Source organism: Eriocheir sinensis, chromosome 63 (assembly GCF_024679095.1).
Source record: "Eriocheir sinensis breed Jianghai 21 chromosome 63, ASM2467909v1, whole genome shotgun sequence".
NCBI classification, from domain to species: domain Eukaryota; kingdom Metazoa; phylum Arthropoda; class Malacostraca; order Decapoda; family Varunidae; genus Eriocheir; species Eriocheir sinensis.
The window spans coordinates 962440-981194 of record NC_066571.1 but is presented as its reverse complement, the minus strand read 5'-3'; the positions used below and the strand labels follow the sequence as shown (position 1 = coordinate 981194).

Sequence of the window (18755 nt, the reverse complement as noted above, 5' to 3'; positions counted from 1 at the left end):
CGTGTCGGGATGGGCGGAGGTGGGTCAGTTTTCAAGACCGAGGGCAAACAGTAAACAGCCCCTAACCCCCCCACCCCCCAACGCTACCCACGCACATCCCCTCACTTCCCGGGTCCCTGCTAACCCCGCCCCGCTACCCAGTAACTTCCCACCCCCGCCTGAGGGCCATAAAACACAGAGTATCTGACTCGGCGAACTGCTATCACTACTACTACTACTACTCAACTAAAATGTGTAGGGTCAGGTGCATTAGTAAGATTGTAAAGTGTTGGCGAGGAGCAATGGTAGTGGAAAAATAAACAATCATTCTAGTATTACCGTAAAGGCAGAGTAAGCATATGTAAGTGTATGTCTGGGTGTAGGTATATGGGGGGAGACAAGAGTCAAAGTGGGGTCTACTACTATTGCTCTATTCATTACCACAAATAGCAACTAAGATACACTAGCATGCATAATGGCACCGAAATGGAGCCCCCTTAATGTTGCATTTGTTCGTCTCGAAATCAAAACTGTGTTCAATGCTCGTGCGTAAGAGAGGTGGAGATTGTCGAAACCCAAACAATCAACGGCAGGATGTGGAAAATGGGGAGCAACCACAAGTGGTGCTGGGTGGACAGGCCAATGAAGGCGCTGGAGATGATCAGGTGACAAGGGCAAGGGCAAGGGCAAGGTGACCAGGGTGAGGACGCCTCGCGCGAGCTCCGCTTCTGGCAGAGGTGCATGGACACTCGAGGAGACAGAGGAGTGGGTGCGAGACGCTTACAATCATGTGGTAACGTTTTCTCCCAATAACGTATTTGAGGCCCCGAGATGTAACGCCACCAAAACCTTGATAGAGGAGAAAACCTACCTCATTAGAGCGTACAACAACTCCACGCAAATCGCCCCCTACGCTTTAAAGATTCTGGCCATACTACCGCACCTCATATGCCAACGGACTCACAAAAAGTTGAAACAATCTGAGGACGTAAAGGCGGTACAAAGAAGAATGGAGCTGTGGAGGAAAGGGGACGTCCGGAAGCTACTTGACGAGGCTAAAACACTGCAGGAGAGACTAGGCAGACGTAACAGTCGCAAGAAGGACAGTAACGACAGGGCTAGAAACTTTGCTGACAAGATGAGACAAGGCAAAGTGGCCATGGCAACTAGATCACTGTCAATAGAAGATGAGGCAGCGGGAGTCCTTCCCATGACGGAAGAGACACGCCAGATCCTCAAGGACAAGCATCCAGATGCTAGACCTGCACACCCAGAAATGAAGTTCCTTGGAGACTACACCCCACCGCATCGAGTTGTCTTCGACCATATTAGCGGTGACGTGATCTGGAAGCACGCCCCTCACACGCAGGGAGCGGGTGGACCATCAGGCTTGGATGCCAAGGGGTGGAAACACCTCCTCAGTAAGAACATCTTTGGTAATCCAGCTGTGGATCTTCGCGACGCAATAGCCGCCCTAGCAAGAAAATTGGCGTCAGAGAATTGCCAACACCTCGAGCCTTTGATGGCCTGCCGGCTCATCCCGCTGGATAAAAAACCAGGCTGTCGCTCCATCGGGATAGGGGAGGTGCTCAGGAGGATCATAGGCAAGGCTGTCATGGAGGTGGTGAAGGACGACGTGAGGAAGGCGGTGGGAAACCTCCAAGTGTGTGCTGGTCAGCAGGCTGGATGTGAAGCTGCCATTCACGCTGTCAGGAGAATGTTCGAAGACCCAGAATGCGAGGCGGTGCTGATGGTGGACGCTGCAAATGCGTTCAACAACATCAATAGGGAAACAGCACTGCACAACATCAAAATCAAGTGCCCTATATTCGCCCAATATATTGAAAATACATACAAGGAACCTGCCAGACTGTTCATCAGCAGTCATAATGACCAATGACTTGGAGACCCGGTGGCCATACAATCCTCAGAGAGCACCACCCAAGGGGACCCAGTGGCCATGGCAATGTTTGCAGTGGGAATGATGAAGCTGCAGGACATCATCCGCCATGAAAACACCAACATCAAACAGGTGGCGTATGTGGATGACCTCACCGGGGTAGGAAAGTCTGCAGACCTCAGGAAATGGTGGGACCTCGTCAATGAACATGGCCCTAAAATAGGGTACCATCCCAACGCCACGAAGTCTGTGGTGATTGTAAAACCAGAGGCATACGATCGGGCCAAAACAGCATTCCAGGGCAGTAACGTGAAACTGTCAGTGACTGGAGAAAGACACCTCGGGGCAGCCATTGGAACAGCTGAATACAGAACCGAATATGTGAAAACGGCTGTAAAGCGCTGGGAGTCCGAACTGCAGAGACTGAGCGAGATCGCCAAAACAGAACCACAGGCAGCCTACGCAGCATTCACGTACGGTGTCAAGCATAAATGGAACTACCTCATGAGGACAGTTCCTGATGTTGCTCCGTTACTAAAACCTCTGGAAGATGCTATCAGAAACACCTTCATACCGGCGATAGCAAATGGGAGATGTCCCAGTGACCAGGAGAGAAGATTGCTGGAGTTGCCGCCAAGAATGGGTGGGCTCGGCATCACCAACCCGCAAAATCTGGCTGAGTCTGAATTCGGGAACTCAATCCGAATCACAGCCTCCTTGACCGGATATATTACCAATCAAAATGAAAGGGAAGAAGACAACCTCAAGATATTAGGTCACTAAGGAATGAAATCTCCATAAACAGAGAAGGAAAACAGAGAGACACTCTGAGTGACCTAATGAGAGAACTCCCAGAAGACACAAGGAGGAGGACAGATATTGCACAGGAAGTGGGCGCTTCAAACTGGCTAACCACACTACCTATCAGGGCAAAAGGCTTCAACTTAAACAAAAAAGAATTTACTGATGCCCTTGCCCTCAGGTATGGCTGGCCAGTGGATGGGCTCCCAAACATGTGTAACTGTGGCTCACCCTTCAACCAAAATCATGCCATGACATGCAAGAGAGGAGGTTTCGTCTGCATGAGACATGATGAAGTAAGAGACGTAACAGCTCAGATGCTGAAAGAAGTCTGCCACGACGTGACTGTGGAACCCATGCTGCTCCCTCTGCAAGGCGAACACCTCGCCAGACGCACCGCTAATGTTTCGAACGAAGCACGAGTGGATGTTAGCGCCAGAGGGTTTTGGACTCGTGGACAAAGGGCATATTTTGACATAAGGATCTTTGATCCCATGGCCCATTGCCACAGAGACCTGACCCTTGATGCAGCCCACAGAAGAAACGAACAAGAGAAGAGACACGCCAGATCCTCAAGGACAAGCATCCAGATGCTAGACCTGCACACCCAGAAATGAAGTTCCTTGGAGACTACACCCCACCGCATCGAGTTGTCTTCGACCATATTAGCGGTGACGTGATCTGGAAGCACGCCCTTCACACGCAGGGAGCGGGTGGACCATCAGGCTTGGATGCCAAGGGGTGGAAACACCTCCTCAGTAAGAACATCTTTGGTAATCCAGCTGTGGATCTTCGCGACGCAATAGCCGCCCTAGCAAGAAAATTGGCGTCAGAGAATTGCCAACACCTCGAGCCTTTGATGGCCTGCCGGCTCATCCCGCTGGATAAAAAACCAGGCTGTCGCTCCATCGGGATAGGGGAGGTGCTCAGGAGGATCATAGGCAAGGCTGTCATGGAGGTGGTGAAGGACGACGTGAGGAAGGCGGTGGGAAACCTCCAAGTGTGTGCTGGTCAGCAGGCTGGATGTGAAGCTGCCATTCACGCTGTCAGGAGAATGTTCGAAGACCCAGAATGCGAGGCGGTGCTGATGGTGGACGCTGCAAATGCGTTCAACAACATCAATAGGGAAACAGCACTGCACAACATCAAAATCAAGTGCCCTATATTCGCCCAATATATTGAAAATACATACAAGGAACCTGCCAGACTGTTCATCAGCAGTCATAATGACCAATGACTTGGAGACCCGGTGGCCATACAATCCTCAGAGAGCACCACCCAAGGGGACCCAGTGGCCATGGCAATGTTTGCCGTGGGAATGATGAAGCTGCAGGACATCATCCGCCATGAAAACACCAACATCAAACAGGTGGCGTATGTGGATGACCTCACCGGGGTAGGAAAGTCTGCAGACCTCAGGAAATGGTGGGACCTCGTCAATGAACATGGCCCTAAAATAGGGTACCATCCCAACGCCACGAAGTCTGTGGTGATTGTAAAACCAGAGGCATACGATCGGGCCAAAACAGCATTCCAGGGCAGTAACGTGAAACTGTCAGTGACTGGAGAAAGACACCTCGGGGCAGCCATTGGAACAGCTGAATACAGAACCGAATATGTGAAAACGGCTGTAAAGCGCTGGGAGTCCGAACTGCAGAGACTGAGCGAGATCGCCAAAACAGAACCACAGGCAGCCTACGCAGCATTCACGTACGGTGTCAAGCATAAATGGAACTACCTCATGAGGACAGTTCCTGATGTTGCTCCGTTACTAAAACCTCTGGAAGATGCTATCAGAAACACCTTCATACCGGCGATAGCAAATGGGAGATGTCCCAGTGACCAGGAGAGAAGATTGCTGGAGTTGCCGCCAAGAATGGGTGGGCTCGGCTGAGTCTGAATTCGGGAACTCAATCCGAATCACAGCCTCCTTGACCGGATATATTACCAATCAAAATGAAAGGGGAGAAGACAACCCTCAAGATATTAGGTCACTAAGGAATGAAATCTCCATAAACAGAGAAGGAAAACAGAGAGACACTCTGAGTGACCTAATGAGAGAACTCCCAGAAGACACAAGGAGGAGGACAGATATTGCACAGGAAGTGGGCGCTTCAAACTGGCTAACCACACTACCTATCAGGGCAAAAGGCTTCAACTTAAACAAAAAAGAATTTACTGATGCCCTTGCCCTCAGGTATGGCTGGCCAGTGGATGGGCTCCCAAACATGTGTAACTGTGGCTCACCCTTCAACCAAAATCATGCCATGACATGCAAGAGAGGAGGTTTCGTCTGCATGAGACATGATGAAGTAAGAGACGTAACAGCTCAGATGCTGAAAGAAGTCTGCCACGACGTGACTGTGGAACCCATGCTGCTCCCTCTGCAAGGCGAACACCTCGCCAGACGCACCGCTAATGTTTCGAACGAAGCACGAGTGGATGTTAGCGCCAGAGGGTTTTGGACTCGTGGACAAAGGGCATATTTTGACATAAGGATCTTTGATCCCATGGCCCATTGCCACAGAGACCTGACCCTTGATGCAGCCCACAGAAGAAACGAACAAGAGAAGAACAGAGCATATGAAGAAAAATACAGAATGTGGACCAGGGCTCCTTCACCCCGGTAGTATTCACGACGGCAGGAGGGATGGGACCAAGGGCGCAGAGCTTCTACGCAAGACTCGCCGAAACACTGGCGGATAAGAAACAACAGCCAAGAAGCAGTGTGGTCGCCTGGATGAGATGCAGGCTGTCCTTCTCCCTCCTGAGGTCAGCCTTGGTCTGCCTGAGAGGAACCAGGTCACCTGCACCCAAAACCACCCGCATTGCTGACCTGGACTTTGAGGCGACGGTGGTTGATAGTCGTATCAACCACAAGCTCTGTTAGCTTAAAAATAAAATGTTTAGTAAAGTTTGTAATATTAAATAAAGATGGTTGTCGGCCACAGTCATTGGCGGGGTGGGGCCAATGAATTGCTTTGTGAAAGGATATGAGAAAATATACCGCTCACAACGCAACTCTAATAGATGGAGGCCCGTATGTAGTAGTAGAAAAAAAAAGTAGTAGTAGTAGTCGTAGTCGTAGTAGTAGTAGTAGTAGTAGTAGTAGTAGTAGTAGTAGTAGTAGCAGTAGTAGTAGTAGTAGTAGTAGTAGTAGCAGTAGTAGTAGTAGTAGTAGTAGTAGTAGTAGTAGTAGTAGTAGTAGTAGCACCACCACCGCTATCAGGACTGTGTTCGCCCCAACTCACCTCTCCACACTGGTGCTTGGTCAGCACCGCCAGCACCTCCTCGTGCCCTGCCCGCCGTGCCAGGTCAGCGGGGGTCATGCCGTCGGGGGTCAGCACGTGGGGGCTCACGCCCAGGTGCAGCAGCTCGCTGACCATATCCGGGGACAGCCCGCGCTGCGCCGCGCGGTGGAGGGGCGTCAGGCCGGCCGAGTCCAGCTCGTGGCCGACACAGTGCTCGGGGATGAAGGCCTTCAGACATGCCGCCTTGCCCTCCGCCATGAAGGACACAATGTCGCGGTGCCGGTCTTCATCCCAGCCTCGCCGGATCCTCTGCGGTGGCGAGCACGTGGAGACGGTGACACTAGTGACGCCATTACTACAGCCCGTCCGCGAAATGTGTGTCAATGCTCTCTGCCTGGGAGAAAGTTCTTTTCCTCCTCAATTTTCTCCTCTCCCGTAAAACAAACAAAAATATCAAGTAGCCTGTATAAATCTACATTGGTGTGAGGGAAATATACAATAGCAGCAAACACCCCAACAATCTGATGGCGGATTACACGCTGTTTTAATGCAAAGATTTTGAGAATTTACGTGTCGCCGCCGCTCCCGCTGCTCGCTGATTGGCTCCTGCGTTATGACGTCACGCCAGGGGGCGGGGCCATCTCACATTCGTATACCATTATTTTTTTTGTCTTTCTCAAGAATATATTTTTGTATTGTGTGTGTCTGCTTTATTGTTCTCATATGCCTCTATATAATAGTGTGCGTACCTGGCTTCAGCCTAAAAAATGAATGAACAACACTTATCTGTGTTTATAAACCCTTGCCCTGTTGTTCCCAGCAAACAATAGGTTAGGTTAAAGCCTGGTACCCATACTATTATATAGAGGCATAAGAAAACAAAAAATCAGACATACACAATGCAAAAATGTACTCCCAAGGAAGGCGATAAATAATGGTATACGAATGTGAGTTGGCACCGCCCCCCGGCGTGACGTCATAACGCAGGAGCCAATCAGCGAGCAGCGGGAGCAGCGGCGACACGTAAATTCTCAAAATCTTTGCATTAAAACAGCCTGAAATCCGCCATCAGATTGTTGGGGTGTTTGCTGCTATTGTATATCTCCCTCACACCAATGTAGATTTATACAGGCTACTTGATATTTATTTTTGTTTTACGGGAGAGGAGAAAATTGAGGAGGAAAAGAACTTTCTCCCAGGCAGAGAGCATTGACACACATGTCGCGGACGGGCTGAAGCAACAACACTAATGGTTGTGATGGTGATGACATGATGACGGTCATGTTATAATGGTGATGACATGATGATGGTCATGTTATAATAGTGATGACATGATGACGGTTATGTTATAATGGTGATGACATGATAACGGTTATGTTATAATGGTGATGACATGATGATGGTCATGTTATAATTGTGATGACATGATGACGGTTATGTTATAATGGTGATGACATGATAACGGTCATGTTATAATGGTGATGACATGATGATGGTCATGTTATAATGGTGATGACATGATGATGGTCATGTTATAATGGTGATGACATGATGACGGTTATGTTATAATGGTGATGACATGATAACGGTTATGTTATAATGGTGATGACATGATGACGGTTATGTTATAATGGTGATGACATGATGATGGTTATGTTATAATGGTGATGACATGATAACGGTTATGTTATAATGGTGATGACATGATAACGGTTATGTTATAATGGTGATGATATGATGATGGTCATGTTATAATGGTGGTGACATGATGATGGTTATGTTATAATGGTGATGACATGATGATGGTCATGTTATAATGGTGATGACATGATGATGGTCATGTTATACTGGTGATGACATGATGACGGTTATGTTATAATGGTGATGACATGATGATGGTCATGTTATAATGGTGATGACATGATGATGGTCATGTTATAATGGTGATGACATGATGATGGTTATGTTATAATGGTGATGACATGATGATGGTTATGTTATAATGGTGATGACATGATGATGGTCATGTTATAATGGTGATGACATGATGATGGTCATGTTATAATGGTGATGACATGATGATGATCATGTTTTAATGGTGATGACATGAAGACGGTCATGTTATAATGGTGATGACATGATGATGGTCATGTTATAATGGTGATAACATGATGATGGTCATGTTATAATGGTGATGACATGATGATGGTCATGTTATAATGGTGATGACATGATGATGGTCATGTTATAATGGTGATGACATGATGATGGTTATGTTATAATGGTGATGACATGATGATGGTCATGTTATAATGGTGATGACATGATGATGGTCATGTTATAATGGTGATGACATGATGACGGTCATGTTATAATGGTAATGACATGATGATGGTTATGTTATAGTGGTGATGACATGATGATGGTCATGTTATAATGGTGATGACATGATAACGGTTATGTTATAATGGTGATGACATGATGATGGTTATGTTATAATGGTGATGACATGATGATGGTTATGTTATAATGGTGATGACATGATGATGGTCATGTTATAATGGTGATGACATGATGATGGTCATGTTATAATGGTGATGACATGATGATGGTTATGTTATAATGGTGATGACATGATGATGGTTATGTTATAATGGTGATGACATGATGATGGTTATGTTATAATGGTGATGACATGATGATGGTCATGTTATAATGGTGATGACATGATGATGGTCATGTTATAATGGTGATGACATGATGATGGTCATGTTATACTGGTGATGACATGATGATGGTCATGTTATAATGGTGATGACATGATGACGGTTATGTTATAATGGTGATGACATGATGATGGTTATGATATAATGGTGATGACATGATGATGGTTATGATATAATGGTGATGGCATGATGATGGTCATGTTATAATGGTGATGACATGGTGATGGTTATGTTATAATGGTGATGACATGATGATGGTTATGATATAATGGTGATGACATGATGATGGTCACGTTATAATGGTGATGGCATGATGATGGTTATGTTATAATGGTGATGACATGATGATGGTTATGTTATAATGGTGATGACATGATGATGGTCATGTTATAATGGTGATGACATGATGATGGTTATGTTATAATGGTGATGACATGATGATGGTCATGTTATAATGGTGATGACATGATGACGGTCATGTTATAATGGTAATGACATGATGATGGTTATGTTATAATGGTGATGACATGATGATGGTCATGTTATAATGGTGATGACATGATGATGGTCATGTTATAATGGTGACGACATGATGATGGTTATGTTATAATGGTGATGACATGATGATGGTTATGTTATAATGGTGATGACATGATGATGGTCATGTTATAGTGGTGATGACATGATGATGGTTATGTTATAATGGTGATAACATGATAATGGTCATGTTATAATGGTGATGACATGATGATGGTCATTTTATAATGGTGATGATATGATGACGGTCATGTTATAATGGTGATGACATGATGATGGTCATGTTATAATGGTGATGACAATGATGACGGTTATGTTATAATGGTGATGGATGATGATGGTTATGTTATAATGGTGATGACATGATGATGGTTATGTTATAATGGTGATGACATGATGATGGTTATGTTATAATGGTGATGACATGATGATGGTTATGTTATAATGGTGATGACATGATAACGGTTATGTTATAATGGTGATGACATGATAACGGTTATGTTATAATGGTGATGACATGATGATGGTTATGTTATAATGGTGATGACATGATGATGGTTATGTTATAATGGTGATGACATGATAACGGTTATGTTATAATGGTGATGGATGATGATGGTTATGTTATAATGGTGATGACATGATGATGGTTATGTTATAATGGTGATGACATGATGATGGTTATGTTATAATGGTGATGACATGATGATGGTTATGTTATAATGGTGATGACATGATAACGGTTATGTTATAATGGTGATGACATGATAACGGTTATGTTATAATGGTGATGACATGATGATGGTTATGTTATAATGGTGATGACATGATGATGGTTATGTTATAATGGTGATGACATGATAACGGTTATGTAATAATGGTGATGACATGATAACGGTTATGTTATAATGGTGATGACATGATGATGGTTATATTATAATGGTGATGACATGATAACGGTTCTGTTATAATGGTGATGACATGATGATGGTTATGTTATAATGGTGATGACATGATGACGGTTATGTTATAATGGTGATGACATGATGATGGTTATGTTATAATGGTGATGACATGATAACGGTTATGTTATAATGGTGATGAGATGATAACGGTTATGTTATAAGGGTGATGACATGATGATGGTTATGTTATAATGGTGATGACATGATAACGGTTATGTTATAATGGTGATGACATGATGATGGTCATGTTATAATGGTGATAACATGATGATGGTTATGTTATAATGGTGATGACATGATGATGGTTATGTTATAATGGTGATGACATGATAACGGTTATGTTATAATGGTGATGACATGATAACGGTTATGTTATAATGGTGATGACATGATGATGGTTATGTTATAATGGTGATGACATGATGATGGTTATGTTATAATGGTGATGACATGATGATGGTTATGTTATAATGGTGATGACATGATGACGGTCATGTTATAATGGTGATGACAGGATGATGGTTATGTTATAATGGTGATGACATGATGATGGTTATGTTATAATGGTGATGACATGATGATGGTTATGTTATAATGGTGATGACATGATGATGGTTATGTTATAATGGTTATGACATGATAACGGTTATGTTATAATGGTGATGACATGATGATGGTTATGTTATAATGGTGATGACATGATGATGGTTATGTTATAATGGTGATGACATGATGATCGTTATGTTATAATGGTGATGACATGATAACGGTTATGTTATAATGGTGATGACATGATAATGGTTATGTTATAATGGTGATGACATGATAACGGTTATGTTATAATGGTGATGACATAATGATGGTTATGTTATAATGGTGATGACATGATGACGGTTATGTTATAATGGTGATGACATGATGATGGTTATGTTATAATGGTGATGACATGAAAACGGTTATGTTATAATGGTGATGACATGATAACGGTTATGTTTTAATGGTGATGACGTGATGATAGTTATGTTATAATGGTGATGACATGATAACGGTTATGTTATAATGGTGATGACCTGATAACGGTTATGTTATAATGATGATGACATGATGATGGTTATGTTATAATGGTGATGACATGATGATGGTCATGTTATAATGGTGAAGACATGATGATGGTTATGTTATAATGGTGATGACATGATGATGGCTATGTTATAATGGTGATGACATGATAACGGTTATGTTATAATGGTGATGACATGATAACGGTTATGTTATAATGGTGATGACATGATGATGGTTATGTTATAATGGTGATGACATGATGATGGTTATGTTATAATGGTGATGACATGATGATGGTTATGTTATAATGGTGGTGACATGATGACGGTCATGTTATAATGGTGATGACATGATGATGGTTATGTTATAATGGTGATGACATGATGATGGTTATGTTATAATGGTGATGACATGATGATGGTTATGTTATAATGGTGATGACATGATAACGGTTATGTTATAATGGTGATGACATGATGATGGTTATGTTATAATGGTGATGAAATGACGATGGTTATGCTATAATGGTGATGACATGATGATGGTTATGTTATAATGGTGATGACATGATGACGGTCATGTTATAATGGTGATGACATGATGATGGTTATGTTATAATGGTGATGACATGATGATGGTCATGTTATAATGGTGATGACATGATGATGGTTATGTTATAATGGTGATGACATGATGATGGTCATGTTATAATGGTGATGACATGATGATGGTTATGTTATAATGGTGATGACATGATGATGGTTATGTTATAATGGTGATGACATGATGATGGTTATGTTATAATGGTGATGACATGATGATGGTTATGTTATAATGGTGATGACATGATGATGTTTATGTTATAATGGTGATGACATGATAACGGTTATGTTATAATGGTGATGACATAATGATGGTTATGTTATAATGGTGATGACATGATGATGGTCATGTTATAATGGTGATGACATGATGATGGTTATGTTATAATGGTGATGAGATAATGATGGTTATGTTATAATGGTGATGACATAATGATGGTTATGTTATAATGGTGATGAAATGATGATGGTTATGTTATAATGGTGATGACATGATGATGGTTATGTTATAATGGTGATGACATGATGATGGTTATGTTATAATGGTGATGACATGATGATGGTTATGTTATAATGGTGATGACATGATGATGGTCATGTTATAATGGTGATGACATGATGATGGTTATGTTATAATGGTGATGATATGATGATGGTCATGTTATAATGGTGATGACATGATGATGGTTATGTTATAATGGTGATGACATGATGATGGTTATGTTATAATGGTGATGACATGATGATGGTTATGTTATAATGGTGATGACATGATGATGGTCATGTTATAATGGTGATGACATGATGATGGTCATGTTATAATTATGATGACATGATGATGGTTATGTTATAATGGTGATGACATGATAACGGTTATGTTATAATGGTGATGACATGATAACGGTTATGTTATAATGGTGATGACATGATGACGGTTATGTTATAATGGTGATGACATGATAACGGTTATGTTATAATGGTGATGACATGATAACGGTTATGTTATAATGGTGATGATATGATGATGGTCATGTTATAATGGTGGTGACATGATGATGGTTATGTTATAATGGTGATGACATGATGATGGTCATGTTATAATGGTGATGACATGATGATGTTATAATGGTGATGAGATGACATGATAACGGTTATGTTATAATGGTGATGACATGATGACGGTTATGTTATAATGGTGATGACATGATAACGGTTATGTTATAATGGTGATGACATGATAACGGTTATGTTATAATGGTGATGATATGATGATGGTCATGTTATAATGGTGGTGACATGATGATGGTTATGTTATAATGGTGATGACATGATGATGGTCATGTTATAATGGTGATGACATGATGATGGTCATGTTATACTGGTGATGACATGATGACGGTTATGTTATAATGGTGATGACATGATGATGGTCATGTTATAATGGTGATGACATGATGATGGTCATGTTATAATGGTGATGACATGATGATGGTTATGTTATAATGGTGATGACATGATGATGGTTATGTTATAATGGTGATGACATGATGATGGTCATTTTATAATGGTGATGATATGATGACGGTCATGTTATAATGGTGATGACATGATGATGGTCATGTTATAATGGTGATGACATGATAACGGTTATGTTATAATGGTGATGACATGATAACGGTTATGTTATAATGGTGATGACATGATGATGGTTATGTTATAATGGTGATGACATGATGATGGTTATGTTATAATGGTGATGACATGATAACGGTTATGTTATAATGGTGATGGATGATGATGGTTATGTTATAATGGTGATGACATGATGATGGTTATGTTATAATGGTGATGACATGATGATGGTTATGTTATAATGGTGATGACATGATGATGGTTATGTTATAATGGTGATGACATGATAACGGTTATGTTATAATGGTGATGACATGATAACGGTTATGTTATAATGGTGATGACATGATGATGGTTATGTTATAATGGTGATGACATGATGATGGTTATGTTATAATGGTGATGACATGATAACGGTTATGTAATAATGGTGATGACATGATAACGGTTATGTTATAATGGTGATGACATGATGATGGTTATATTATAATGGTGATGACATGATAACGGTTCTGTTATAATGGTGATGACATGATGATGGTTATGTTATAATGGTGATGACATGATGACGGTTATGTTATAATGGTGATGACATGATGATGGTTATGTTATAATGGTGATGACATGATAACGGTTATGTTATAATGGTGATGAGATGATAACGGTTATGTTATAAGGGTGATGACATGATGATGGTTATGTTATAATGGTGATGACATGATAACGGTTATGTTATAATGGTGATGACATGATGATGGTCATGTTATAATGGTGATAACATGATGATGGTTATGTTATAATGGTGATGACATGATGATGGTTATGTTATAATGGTGATGACATGATAACGGTTATGTTATAATGGTGATGACATGATAACGGTTATGTTATAATGGTGATGACATGATGATGGTTATGTTATAATGGTGATGACATGATGATGGTTATGTTATAATGGTGATGACATGATGATGGTTATGTTATAATGGTGATGACATGATGACGGTCATGTTATAATGGTGATGACAGGATGATGGTTATGTTATAATGGTGATGACATGATGATGGTTATGTTATAATGGTGATGACATGATGATGGTTATGTTATAATGGTGATGACATGATGATGGTTATGTTATAATGGTGATGACATGATAACGGTTATGTTATAATGGTGATGACATGATGATGGTTATGTTATAATGGTGATGACATGATAATGGTTATGTTAAAATGGTGATGACATGATGATCGTTATGTTATAATGGTGATGACATGATAATGGTTATGTTATAATGGTGATGACATGATAATGGTTATGTTATAATGGTGATGACATGATAACGGTTATGTTATAATGGTGATGACATAATGATGGTTATGTTATAATGGTGATGACATGATGACGGTTATGTTATAATGGTGATGACATGATGATGGTTATGTTATAATGGTGATGACATGATAACGGTTATGTTATAATGGTGATGACATGATAACGGTTATGTTTTAATGGTGATGACATGATGATAGTTATGTTATAATGGTGATGACATGATAACGGTTATGTTATAATGGTGATGACATGATAACGGTTGTTATAATGATGATGACATGATGATGGTTATGTTATAATGGTGATGACATGATGATGGTCATGTTATAATGGTGAAGACATGATGATGGTTATGTTATAATGGTGATGACATGATGATGGCTATGTTATAATGGTGATGACATGATAACGGTTATGTTATAATGGTGATGACATGATAACGGTTATGTTATAATGGTGATGACATGATGATGGTTATGTTATAATGGTGATGACATGATGATGGTTATGTTATAATGGTGATGACATGATGATGGTTATGTTATAATGGTGGTGACATGATGACGGTCATGTTATAATGGTGATGACATGATGATGGTTATGTTATAATGGTGATGACATGATGATGGTTATGTTATAATGGTGATGACATGATGATGGTTATGTTATAATGGTGATGACATGATAACGGTTATGTTATAATGGTGATGACATGATGATGGTTATGTTATAATGGTGATGAAATGATGATGGTTATGTTATAATGGTGATGACATGATGATGGTTATGTTATAATGGTGATGACATGATGACGGTCATGTTATAATGGTGATGACATGATGATGGTTATGTTATAATGGTGATGACATGATGATGGTCATGTTATAATGGTGATGACATGATGATGGTTATGTTATAATGGTGATGACATGATGATGGTCATGTTATAATGGTGATGACATGATGATGGTTATGTTATAATGGTGATGACATGATGATGGTTATGTTATAATGGTGATGACATGATGATGGTTATGTTATAATGGTGATGACATGATGATGGTTATGTTATAATGGTGATGACATGATGATGTTTATGTTATAATGGTGATGACATGATAACGGTTATGTTATAATGGTGATGACATAATGATGGTTATGTTATAATGGTGATGACATGATGATGGTCATGTTATAATGGTGATGACATGATGATGGTTATGTTATAATGGTGATGACATAATGATGGTTATGTTATAATGGTGATGACATAATGATGGTTATGTTATAATGGTGATGAAATGATGATGGTTATGTTATAATGGTGATGACATGATGATGGTTATGTTATAATGGTGATGACATGATGATGGTTATGTTATAATGGTGATGACATGATGATGGTTATGTTATAATGGTGATGACATGATGATGGTCATGTTATAATGGTGATGACATGATGATGGTTATGTTATAATGGTGATGATATGATGATGGTCATGTTATAATGGTGATGACATGATGATGGTTATGTTATAATGGTGATGACATGATGATGGTTATGTTATAATGGTGATGACATGATGATGGTTATGTTATAATGGTGATGACATGATGATGGTCATGTTATAATGGTGATGACATGATGATGGTCATGTTATAATGGTGATGACATGATGATGGTTATGTTATAATGGTGATGACATGATAACGGTTATGTTATAATGGTAATGACATGATAACGGTTATGTTATAATGGTGATGACATGATGACGGTTATGTTATAATGGTGATGACATGATGACGGTTATGTTATAATGGTGATGACATGATAACGGTTATGTTATAATGGTGATGACATGATAACGGTTATGTTATAATGGTGATGACATGATGACGGTTATGTTATAATAGTGATGACATGATGATGGATGACATGATGATGGTCATGTTATAATGGTGATGACATGATGATGGTCATGTTATACTGGTGATGACATGATGACGGTTATGTTATAATGGTGATGACATGATGATGGTCATGTTATAATGGTGATGACATGATGATGGTCATGTTATAATGGTGATGACATGATGATGGTTATGTTATAATGGTGATGACATGATGATGGTTATGTTATAATGGTGATGACATGATGATGGTCATGTTATAATGGTGATGACATGATGATGGTCATGTTATAATGGTGATGACATGATGATGATCATGTTTTAATGGTGATGACATGAAGACGGTCATGTTATAATGGTGATGACATGATGATGGTCATGTTATAATGGTGATAACATGATGATGGTCATGTTATAATGGTGATGACATGATGATGGTCATGTTATAATGGTGATGACATGATGATGGTCATGTTATAATGGTGATGACATGATGATGGTTATGTTATAATGGTGATGACATGATGATGGTTATGTTATAATGGTGATGACATGATGATGGTTATGTTATAATGGTGATGACATGATGATGGTCATGTTATAATGGTGATGACATGATGACGGTTATGTTATAATGGTGATGACATGATGATGGTTATTATATAATGGTGATGACATGATGATGGTTATGATATAATGGTGATGGCATGATGATGGTCATGTTATAATGGTGATGACATGGTGATGGTTATGATATAATGGTGATGACATGATGATGGTCAACTTATAATGGTGATGGCATGATGATGGTTATGTTATAATGGTGATGACATGATGATGGTTATGTTATAATGGTGATGACATGATGATGGTCATGTTATAATGGTGATGACATGATGATGGTTATGTTATAATGGTGATGACATGATGATGGTCATGTTATAATGGTGATGACATGATGACGGTCATGTTATAATGGTGATGACATGATGATGGTTATGTTATAATGGTGATGACATGATGGTGGTTATGTTATAATGGTGATGACATGATGATGGTCATGTTATAATGGTGACGACATGATGATGGTTATGTTATAATGGTGATGACATGATGATGGTTATGTTATAATGGTGATGACATGATGATGGTCATGTTATAGTGGTGATGACATGATGATGGTTATGTTATAATGGTGATGACATGATAATGGTCATGTTATAATGGTGATGACATGATGATGGTCATTTTATAATGGTGATGATATGATGACGGTCATGTTATAATGGTGATGACATGATGATGGTCATGTTATAATGGTGATGACAATGATGACGGTTATGTTATAATGGTGATGGATGATGATGGTTATGTTATAATGGTGATGACATGATGATGGTTATGTTATAATGGTGATGACATGATGATGGTTATGTTATAATGGTGATGACATGATGATGGTTATGTTATAATGGTGATGACATGATAACGGTTATGTTATAATGGTGATGACATGATAACGGTTATGTTATAATGGTGATGACATGATGATGGTTCTGTTATAATGGTGATGACATGATGATGGTTATGTTATAATGGTGATGACATGATAACGGTGATGTTATAATGGTGATGGATGATGATGGTTATGTTATAATGGTGATGACATGATGATGGTTATGTTATAATGGTGATGACATGATGATGGTTATGTTATAATGGTGATGACATGATGATGGTTATGTTATAATGGTGATGACATGATAACGGTTATGTTATAATGGTGATGACATGATAACGGTTATGTTATAATGGTGATGACATGATGATGGTTATGTTATAATGGTGATGACATGATGATGGTTATGTTATAATGGTGATGACATGATAACGGTTATGTAATAATGGTGATGACATGATAACGGTTATGTTATAATGGTGATGACATGATGATGGTTATATTATAATGGTGATGACATGATAACGGTTCTGTTATAATGGTGATGACATGATGATGGTTATGTTATAATGGTGATGACATGATGACGGTTAT

The 18755-nt window shown here is 39.8% G+C and overlaps 1 protein-coding gene across 1 annotated transcript in view; it reads right to left on the bottom strand.

Moving 5' to 3' along the window:
• Positions 1 to 18755, bottom strand: part of LOC126986808 (ankyrin-1-like) — a 68170-nt gene that overhangs the window by 21340 nt on the left and 28075 nt on the right. Inside the window, exon 2 of the mRNA XM_050843172.1 lies at positions 5932 to 6240. Within this exon, the coding sequence (XP_050699129.1) occupies positions 5932 to 6240 (309 nt within the window). The remainder of the gene's footprint in view (positions 1 to 5931; positions 6241 to 18755) is intronic.